The sequence below is a fragment of the Etheostoma spectabile genome, chromosome 5 (genome assembly GCF_008692095.1).
Source record: "Etheostoma spectabile isolate EspeVRDwgs_2016 chromosome 5, UIUC_Espe_1.0, whole genome shotgun sequence".
Lineage (NCBI taxonomy): Eukaryota > Metazoa > Chordata > Actinopteri > Perciformes > Percidae > Etheostoma > Etheostoma spectabile.
Window position 1 is genome coordinate 35,181,892 of NC_045737.1, and position 11,217 is coordinate 35,193,108.

General features: G+C 46.4%; 1 protein-coding gene across 1 annotated transcript in view; it reads left to right on the forward strand.

Annotated features, from left to right (window-relative positions):
• raph1a (Ras association (RalGDS/AF-6) and pleckstrin homology domains 1a) overlaps nucleotides 1-8,105 on the forward strand; it is a gene marked incomplete in the record, with an annotated part of 104,946 nt that extends 96,841 nt beyond the window's left edge. The window contains 6 exon segments of the mRNA XM_032515390.1: nucleotides 746-889; nucleotides 1,161-1,271; nucleotides 1,679-1,777; nucleotides 1,995-2,115; nucleotides 2,294-2,424; nucleotides 3,995-8,105. Of these exon segments, the coding sequence (XP_032371281.1) occupies nucleotides 746-889; nucleotides 1,161-1,271; nucleotides 1,679-1,777; nucleotides 1,995-2,115; nucleotides 2,294-2,424; nucleotides 3,995-6,337 (2,949 nt within the window).
• Between the last annotated feature and the right edge of the window lie 3,112 nt (nucleotides 8,106-11,217).

Here is an 11,217-nt window from a genome sequence, read left to right on the forward strand (position 1 = left end):
CCCCCCCCCCCCCCCCCACAGCTTCAGAATAGACATGTGGCAGCTCCTGTGTTTACTTATGTCTTACTCCTCGCCTCGTCAGTCGGCCGTTTCCTCTTTCTCTGTTCCTCCGACAATATTTTCCCAGCTGTCTGCTGTTTGTTTGCCAGCTCAGCCATGACGATAGTGTGAAAAACTCCATCGCTACCTTGTTAGCCGGTTCCTGTATGTGTGCAGGGCCGTGAAGCAATTCATTACATCGCAAGACCTGATATCACGCGATACTTCCTGACGCTGAGACCCGCAACCTGCTGGCCAAAAGTGGCAAGGGTGCTTTTCCGCTAACAGGCACTAGGGGGGAGCGAGAAGACCATTCAGCTTGAAAAAAGTCAGAACAATTCCAATGACTCCAAAGCTGTTCAGTTAAGGTAAAGAAGAAACTAGTGCATAGTTCCCATTTACGAAATAATCAAAAGATTACATAACAATGAAGATAAATTGAGTAGCAGCCCAATTACCTATCGCTTTCATGTTCACCTGCCATGTGCTTTACAGTCAATCTGTATAATATCTAGGGAGAAATAAATGATATTGGGATGAATGTAAGAAAAGCAAACTGCTGTGAACAAGTCATCCTGTCTCCAAACTGCACTCATACTTTATGTAGTTCAGCTGGTAAAAATGTGGTGAACACTGAGATTGAACAACAATCCCATGCATCTGTTTTTTCTCTGTGTGTGTGTGTGTCTGTGTCTGTGTGCGTCAGGAGTGTTTTGGCGGCAGCTCGGTGTCCGTCCCCGAGATGGAGGGAGTGTTGTGGCTAAAAGAGGACGGAAAGAAGTCGTGGAAGAAACGCTACTTCCTGCTGAGGGCTTCTGGCATCTACTATGTTCCCAAGGGAAAGGCCAAGGTGTGTGTGTGTGTGTGTGTGTGTGTGTGTGTGTGTGTGTGTGTGTGTGTGTGTTGTGTGGTGTGTGTGTGTGTGGTGTGTGTGTGTGTGTGTGTGTGTGTGTGTGTGTGTGTGTGTGTGTGTGTGTGTGGTGTGTGTGTGTGTGTGTGAGTGATGACAAGAAGCCCCGGGGGCAATATGGGAAAAGCGTTTTGTTGTTTTGTTTGATTTTTTTTATTGTGAAACTGAAAAAAAAAGATACTTGAAATTGGACACGCGTGTGCTTGTGTAGGCATCCAGGGACCTGGTGTGTTTCCTCCAGTTGGATCACGTTAATGTCTACCTCGGCCAGGACTACAAGAGCAAGTACAAGGCCCCCACCGACTACTGCATGGTGCTGAAGGTACATTCACACACAAATACATCTACATACACATGTAGGAGTGATGGGGTTTGAAATACATTACAATTGTCTGGTTTGTGGCACTGTTCTCTCACAATGCCACCTAGTGGTGTGACAGAGTAATGAAAGCTATTTCAGAGAAAACAGATACTAACAATTAATCTAAGAATCATATTGTTGTTTAATGTATTTATACGGCAGTGGTTTGACATTAAATACATTGGGGGATACATTTGTAGCAGCAAGTGGCAGGATTTGTAGTAAAAGTACAAGTAGTAAATAGCTAAAATGATAGTAATAATGATGCATGCAAGCACTACTATCACAAAGTGGTGTGTGTGTGTGTGTGGGTTGTGTGTGTGTGTGTGTGTGTGTGTGTGTGTGTGTGTGTGTGTGTGTGTGTGTAGCACCCTCAGATCCAGAAGAAGTCTCAGTACATCAAGTACCTCTGCTGTGACGATGTCAGAACCCTCCAACAGTGGATCCACAGTATTCGAATAGCCAAGGTAAAAAAGTTTCCTGTCAGAAAAACCCAAAAGGTCCCTGCCTGTCTCGTATGTGTCTTTTGTACCGTAACAGTCTCCATGCTGCAACACGTTCAGTGTGATGGAGACGCAGTACTCTCCTTGCCAAATTAGAACTGCTTTTATGCATTTTTTGTGGTTGTTGTCATTCTGATGTAGTTGCACATCTCCCATCCCCTGTTGTCTGTCTCTCTGTCAGTACGGGAAGCAGCTGTACATCAACTTTCAGGAGGCAATGAGGCGGACAGAGGCGGCCTACGATTGGTCCTCCCTCTCTTCTTCCTCCATCAAGTCCGGATCCAGCTCCTCCAGCCTTCCAGGTCTGTCTGTCAGTCAGATTTGGTTCAACAGCCAAATGTATGACAAGATCTTCTACCAAAAGCAGCAAACATGAACCACAGTCGTTTTGCAATATTAATAATATCCATTAGTAAATAAAACAGAATTAGCGTCAACAACGTTATACAAAACTGACTTTTGCACGTGTCCACACCCCAGAGTCCCAGTCCAACCACTCCAGCCAATCGGACAGTGGCGTTTCAGAGATGACATCATCAGGCCACGCCCGCTCGCAGAGTGTCGTCAGCTCCATCTTCTCCGACGCCTGGAGGAGAGGAACGCAAGGAGAGGTGAGACCTCTCACAAACACACTGTGTCTTTGCATTGTCCTGTTAACTTGAGGACTGCATTTCCCATATTTCCCCTCTGCTTCCCTGCCAGCGGTCCAAGGTGAAGGGACGTATGCCAGTTCCTCTTTGTGCAGGAGGAGCAGGGAGTGGAGGTTAGACAGGAAGTGATGCAACAGGCATGCTAACAGTTTGGCTGCAGCCTTTAAAACACTAGGATGTTTGTGTTTGTGCTCTGCAGTGACCTGTCTTTGAACAAATCCGTCTTATCGCACTAATTTAATCAGCAGGTATTGTATTTACATCGCACTTAGCGTTAGCGTAGCGTTAGCTAATGCTCTGAAACTCCATGTCCTCTGGACTTGCAGACTAGCCGTATGGTCTGTTTCTGACTGTCTGAGTCTACAGTATTTTTCTGAACAGTATTCAGCAAATTATACAAGATAGTGTTACAGAGGTAGATCATATAAAGCTTGAGTTACACACTAACTTTTCTCACTGTATTAAGTAGCTGATAAACCCTGCTACATTCACATCAAACCCTCAGCTGGTAGTCTACATCCACCACGTTTGGTTTCTGAGATCGCTCCATCTGTCCAATCTGAGGACTATGGTTACCTGGTCCTCAGGTCTCTGCAGGGTAAATCAGCCAGCTAGCTAGACTCTGTCCATCTGAGGACTATGGTTACCTGGTCCTCAGGTCTCTGCGGGTAAATCCAGACAGCTAGCGACTATCTGTCCAATCTGAGGACTATGGTTACCTGGTCCTCAGGTCTCTGCAGGGTAAATCCAGACAGCAGCTAGACTATCTGTCCAATCTGAGGACTATGGTTACCTGGTCCTCAGGTTCTGCTGCGTAATCCAACAGCTATCTAGACTATCTGTCCAATCTGAGGACTTGGTTACCTGTCCCTCAGATCTCTGCAGGGTAAATCCCAGACCGCTAGCTAGACTATCTGTCCAATCAGAGTTTTCTGTTGCTCAACTAAAACAACTTTTGAACGTACACGTTCCACCATTCAAGTTCCTTCCTGTCTATTTGGCAACAATAGCGCGGCTCCGTCCGGCGCTTGGCCGATTGTGATTGTGGAGTTGCACTTTACTAAGTGTGAATATATATACATACAACTTTTGATGACATACCAAAGGCAGCCCTGGGGGAACGCATATTAATTTTAAAAAACATCATAAAGTGAAATTGTCATGCCATGGGACCTTTAAGAACCTGGATGGATAGATGGACTGACCTCAATCAGCCCACAGTACCTCCGTCAGGTTCCTCTGAATGGATAATAATATTGAAAAAGCTTTAATAAATATACAGTCCATCCTCAAGATGATGGTTGTAGGGCAATGAGTGACAAAGTTCTGAATGCCATTTACCTACTTTGATGTTGCAATGTGTTTCATGGAGTTTCAGTTTCGGTGTGTTCTCAGACTGCGTAGGTTTGGTGTTTGATAACTTGCATCTTGCATCGTCTTGGATTGTGTGGTTTCCGAAACATGAGAACGGTGGAGTTGTTGTTACTTGTTGTAATTTTGCTTCTCCTCCTCCTCCGTTTCCTCTCTCCAGATGATGAGGATCGACCCTATCAGTAGGCCCATCCCTGTGCAGATACCCTCCCCCCAGCCCACCCGGACCAGCTACACAGACGGCCTCCTCCCATCTGAGGATTCCTCTCCATCACCGCCCTCTCCACCTCCGCCTCCCCCCCCCATCGCAAGTGTCGCCCATCAGCCATCCACCACCCCCTCATATGTCAAGTACAGCACGCTGGCTCGGCTGCAGAGCCAGAACCAGAACCAGCCCATGACGCAGCCAACAGGAGCCGCCCCACTTGCTCTTCCCATCCAGTCTATCAAATCCAACTACAATACCCTCCCATCTACTTACAGCTCCTCCCCTCCCCTGCCGCCGTCTCCTCCCCCTCCTCCCCCACCCACGGCACCGACTCCTGGCTCAGCCATGGCCGTGCTGAAATATGGTCCATCGAGCCCCTCTGCTCTCCCACCACCACCCCCACTGGATGAGGACTTGCAGGAGCACACCAACCTCCCGCCTCCTCCACCGGAGAACCCGGAGGCCAATGGGTTGCCTCCGCCTCCCCTCCCCGACTCGTGCAATCAGCTCTCCAACAGTGGCCTCCAGCAGTTCCTGGCACACAAGTTTCCACACATGGTGTACGACTTCAGCCCAGAAACGAGTGAGGATAATTCTCCCCCTCCTCCACCTCCAGCTGAGCTTTCGCCCCCAACCACCCTGCAAGTTCTCCGGCCTCTGTCCCCCAATCCGCCCCCCCCTGCGCCTCCCAAAACCTTCACTGGTGGTTTTCCTCCTCAAACTGCTCGCAAACCCTCGGGTCCTTCCTCCCTTCCAATTGCCCTCTCACCTGTGTCACCAACACAGCCATACAGCGGCCACGGGCCGGTTAAAAAGCAGCAAAGCTTCTCAACAGGACACTCTCCGAATCAGCCGCCTCCCACTCTGCCAAAGCAGCACAGCCTCTCCTCCAAAAACCTTGCCCTCTCTCCTTCCTCCTCCTTTACTTCAGTCTCCATTGCGGCCGCTACCTCCTCTCTGGTCAAACAGATTGTCAATCAGTTCCCGGGAAACTCGGCTACTTCTGCTCTGCCTGCCTCCAACTCCCCTGATGGATCTAAGTTCCCTGCTCCTCAGTCTCCTCCAGCGGTCAAGGCCAAACCAAAGTGGCAGCCCGGAGGCGTTGTGGCGCCACTGTCCCCAGAGTTCCCCCCTCCTCCTCCTGACAGCTCCCTGGGAGAATTCCCTCCGCCTCCCTCTTCATCCTCCTCCAAGACAGGCTCACCCATAAAGAAGTCGCCTTCCACCTCGTCCACAGGATCCATCAAGCGGGGGCCTCCGCCAGCCCCACAGAGAGCCTCCTCCATCCGGTCCAACTCATCAGGCGAGACCCAGGACGAGAGGCCAAAGAAGGTGGAGAGCTTGGTCAACAAATTTGGCCAAGCTCCTCAAACGGGTACCTCCTCCAGCTCCTCGTCGGCGACTGGGTCTCCTTCAAAGGATTCTTCCGCGCTTCCCGCGCCGCTTCCTAAGCCGGGGAAGCTGAACTTAGCGAACCTCCCGTTGGCCCTCCAGGGGCTGCAGACAAGCCAGCCCCATCAGCCTTCTGAGTTCCCATCCCCTCCCCCTCCTCCTCCGCCCACCCAGCCTCCTCGCGTCGACACGTCGCCCGACTACTTCCCCCCGCCCCCCAGTGACTCTGAGCTTTTCCCTCCTCCTCCCCACCCATCGGAGTTTCATCACCCCCCAAAGGTCGCCGTGGTGAACCCCCAGCCTCAGATGCAGCCGCCTCAACAGCCGGTGCCCTCCTCTTTATCGTCCTCGACATGGAAACAAGGTTCGCTGAAAAAGGGGGCGATCCTTCCTCCAACGTTGAACCGGCGGACGAGCAACACGACCCAGTATGACATCACAACCGTAATGCCGCTCTCGCCTCCTCCTCTGTCTCAGACCCCACCTCCCTCCCTGTCCTCTTATTCTTCCTCCTCCTCACCCACCCCCCCCACCTGCCCGAAATCCCCGGGGCCAAGCACACTGGCACTAAAGCCCCACTTCCTGGAAGACCTCAACCGCACCCTAAAGCGGAAGTCGGTGTCTCGCCACGGCTCACTCACCTCCTCCCACCTCATCCCCTCCTCTAAGATGGAGCCCGTGGCCACCATGGACGACATGGCGCTCCTGCCGCCTCCTCCCCCTGAGCTCATGCAGCAGCAGCAGCACGGTGTGCGAGGACACTCCCACACTTTGTCCCGCCACCACTCGCACTCCCATTCCACCAAACATGCCAACATCTCAGGCTATGCAACGCTGCGGCGAGGCCCACCTCCCGCTCCGCCAAAACGGGACCAAAGCACCAAACTGACCAGTGACTGGTAGGGAGCGAGGACACTGGGCGGAGCCTAAAGAACTAAACTGACTATTTAGGTCTCGTGCAGAGAAGAAATAATCAACGTTTTGTCTTGACTTGTCCGTCTCTCCTCATCCTAAACCATCCACCCCTTTGAATTCCAAGCTAGTAGCAAACCGTCTTTCCTACTCTTAATCTCAGATTATGATTGTTCCTATTATCCTCATTATTACTATCATTATCAATACATGTTTAACCCAATGCCATGAGTAAAATATATGTATGTATGTATATATTTATATGTACATACATACATACATACATACATACATACATACATACATACATACATACATACATACATATGTATATCTGTATACAAGCAAGCCAGAAAAGAATATCACCTATCAAGCTTTTTTCACAATGTCTGTGCAGCTTTGCATTGAAGTATACAAAAGACGAGACTTGAATAACAACAGCAACAGGGACAATTTGCTGCACAAGAACTGGTACTGCATGGAGCCGCGGCGATGGAAGTAACGTTACCGATGAAGGGAAGGAGGGACCCAGGGAAGGAACAGGAGATGCAAAAGTGGGACGATGTGTATAGAAATGTACGTTGTGAACTGGGAGGGGGAGCATTGCCGTTTATTTCTAAGGTTTTTGTGTGTGTGTGTGTGTGTGTGTGTGTGTGTGTGTGTGTGTGTGTGTTTTTATATAAGATTATTTAATACTGGAAAGATATTATTATTATAATTATTTTAAGTTTTTAAGACGTGTCTGAAGAGAATAAGTTTGACTGGACCTGGGTCTGTGTTCTCAAAATAATGTCAAAGTGTTGATCTGAGTTACCAAACTGAGTGTATATTTGGATCATTTCATCTAATCATATAAATTTAAACTTGATTGGTTGGTGACTCCCACAGATGATTGCGACTTTAAATGCACAGTGACTGAACAAATACTTGTAAGCCAGCTAGAGGCTGTGCTCAGATTACAGGCGTTATGAAATCCCATTGCCTCAAACGATAATATTACACCTGTTGTTCCCATATCGTCCCTTCTCTCTGTAAAGTGAATGTCTCGGCCATCAGGACCTAGCTTGCACATTTTAGATCTGCCTTTCCCTAACTCAGCTGTCCAACTAACCCATTCATATTTAAATGTGTTAATATCAATGACTTTTGCATTTTCAGGACTGTCAACCAGAAAGTCCTTTAATCTGAGCCCAGCCTTAGCAAGTGCATCAGTCAGCAACATCAAATGGAACAATTCAGATAAACTTGATTTAACAGACAGTCTGTTAGGTAATTGTTTGACAGCCATTAAACCACGCAGCTAATCGGCTACAATGAACTCCGTCTGAAGGAAGGTGATCATCAAGTTACTAGTAATAAATCAGTCACTTGTTTGTCATCTTAACGGCTGGTTCAGTCACTTTGTTAGTTAGTTATTAAAGGTGTGTGTCCACTCAAAGCATCTTAAATGATCTGAGAAACCCTGGGAACAAGTGCCTGAATAACGTAATGCTCAAACTGCTCACAGGTGCGTGGTAACATCGTGCTGCGCAGACACCCTCGACTCTAACTTCTGTGATGTCAACCGTTGGCTTTCTGACATTTTGATGCCCGGAGTTTAGGTTTACAATTCACACACTGCCATCTTTGTTAAATACTGCAGACAGGATGTCTGGATTTGGGCGAAAAGAAGGAAGCCTGGGAGGAGCTGATGTGGGACAACAAGCAGCAGCTAACATGGGGGGGGGTGATACTTTCACCCAGTGGAAGTATCAAAAAAGACACTGTGACAGACCCGAGGCCTCAGGAAATTAACAGGAGTTTCCTGTCAAGATCTTTACAGTTGCTCTTTCCTCATTAGCTCCCATACCCGCTTCTAATGTCTGTGTTTTCCCTCCGTTTCTGCTGTTGTTAACAACGCCATGGTTGTACCTTTAAACTCCAGCCTCCTCTACTGTGATCAATAGTCAAACAAGTGATAAACACCCGAGCCTGTTTTGAATTTTTAAGCCACATGTCAACCAGATTTTGAGTCAATTAACTGATTAAGTCATCTGCAACACATTTTATAATTGTTTAAGTTGTTAAGCAAAAACGTCAACACTGGTTGCAGCATCTCAACTATTTACTTCTGTTTTCTTAGTCACTATGAAGTGAAGTGAAATTATGATTTTAATGTGTTAAGAAACTGCTTTCTGACACTACTGACGTTAACGTTACGTGCTTGGAGAGTACTGTGTTACCAGCACTGTAAAAGCAGTGGCACTTAGAAAGAGACGCTTGATTGATACACCCTGAGTCACTTTGGGAATTAGCTATCTAGTAAGTCAGTACATAATGTGAGACAGGGATGATTCTTGTTTTTAGCAACATGTTTTATAAAAACACCTATTTGTCAGTGAGTACTCACACACATACGCGTAGTAGGTTTCCGTGGGGTGAATACATCCGATTTAGAGTCTAGTCCGGTCTGCAGCTCCATCCAAGCATCCTTCCACACTAAAAAAATGGTGTCCTGATCAGCTGATAAAAGCTTTCTAAATACATCTTCTTCTTTTATTTCATGTGAAGTTGAACCTAGGTCTGTTTCTACCTTCCTGTTTAAATCTCTGTTGCAGTAGATTCAAATTATCTGCATATTTATCTGCATAACGTGTCACTACCAGTGCAACAGCACAGATGCCAAAAAAAAGTGATACTTCCTACTCCAGGTTTGATTTGTAACGTGCAATTGTTTCTGTTTTTGAAGTACTCCTATTTAATTTGAATGTATAATTATTATGGCTACAAAATGATTTCAGTTAGTTTTTGACATCAACAATGTGTTTTTGTGATGTTGTTGGAGGGGAGTCAAGTACTTCCTACGTCCACTGCCCTGCAGGAATATAGTCCCTAGACCACATCCTACATCATGGTGTATTTCAGTGACACTCAAGATCAACATACAGTTTAAAACTGATCAATGTCTTGCTCAATGGCACCTAGCAGAGCACATGGCTGCTGTTGGTGTCCAACCTGCTGTTGCATTTAAAATAAATGAGGAAATGAGTCAAACTGAAGTCAGAGTTTTTACACAAATCTAATTTGGTTGAAGTTATGCGGACTGTAGACGTGGCCGTGAGAAGACCTGAATCCCGTCCCGGAGTATTAGGGGGCTGTACGATAGAGTGCGGATCGGGACGGATTTTTCTGTGCGAGCCCGGCCCGCGTCCGACAGAGCAGTAACCGAACCCGACCCGAGCCCGACAGGCATTAAGATATTTCTGTCCGAGCCCGACCCGAGCCCGACACAGTTAAAATGGCATTTGTTTCTCATACTAATGACACATGTACGTGTGTTTGTGTGGAAAGCCGCTTTTATTAAGCAATTGTAGGAAGGCGTTGGGAAATGTCAACGGATGAGCGCATCAATGGGTAATATTTGACATTTATTTTAATCCAAAAACGAACCATTTGCATCAGGTGTGAAAAGGCCCATTGGTCACCTACATAATAAGCTGTTTTAAATTCTAAATTGTCAACGCCTTATCGCGTGATGTGACCGAGGCCGACCGAACCCAGCATCCTTTCTACACATCTGTTCGAAACCGGCCGGCCCGTGGGTACCGTCGGGCTCGGGTCGGTATCCATCCTCTAGTGCAGTGATTCCCAAAGTGGGGGTCGGGACCACAGGGGGGTCGCGACAGAGAGGGGGGGGGGGGGGTCGCAAGTTGATTTCCAGAATAAAACAAAAATTTACAAAACGATTAGAAATAGCATGTGTTGGCCATGATTTTAACACAAGATAAAACTAGGGCGGAATAAAATGAAACCAAGCAATAAATAAAAAGGGAACGGCTCTTTGATCTCTTTGACCACTCTGAACCCTGAGGTCATCGCGACATATTAGCGACAGAATCAGCTGTAGCAGGGCGGTGTGCAGCGTGACTGGATTTGGAGGAGGATCCGAGTAGCTGGTCTCCAACATTAAACCAGGACTGGAATCCAGTCCATGTGCTCCGAAACTATTGCACATCCATCTCATTAGGTTAAGTTCAATTAAAGAAATGAGTGAATTACTGTAGAATAATGTCACGGCTGTTGTGTTATTTTGTGTTGTCAATATGCTCGTGTTTGGAGACGCCTGTAGTGCGTGCGCGGTTGCGCGCAATGTTTATATACGTTTATAGTGTGTGTGTGGGGGGGGGGTCACAAGTCACTTGCACCGTTACTTTGGGGGTCGTGGGCTGAAGGTTTAGGGAACCCCTGCTCTAGTGTACGAGGACGAACTGGGCTTCATTTCAAGTTATTCAGACTCGGGACCGCTGACTTATAGCAACTGAGATGAACACACGTTGCTGGAGCACAACTTTCCAGGTTTGACATGATCATTTAAAACAGAAAATTTGTCACAAGATCTTCTTTTTTCAAGACTTTTTTTTTTTTTTTTTACATTGTTTTGACATAAAATTACCTTTTTCTGACATACTAAATTATAACTTTTGTCAATTTGTTTCTGACGTATTATATATTGACTTTTTATGACATACTATAATATGATTTTTTAAGAATATAAAATACTATCACTTGTATGGTTCTTTTATGACATACTATACACAGATATACTATAACTAGTATATATTTAATACTAGTATAACGTACTTTAGTTTGACTTTTTGAAGGTTTTTTTGATACGACATACAATAAAATGACTTAAAATGACTATGAATTTTTCACACAACATACAATAATACTTTTATACAACAACACATTACCTTAGACACACATGCCGAAACATAGACCCGTGTGTCAGGTAAGTGGAATAATAATGATTGTAAGATGGTATGGTATGTGACTTTTTATGACTTTTTTCATTTACTATACTATGACTTTTATCAACACACTATACTATC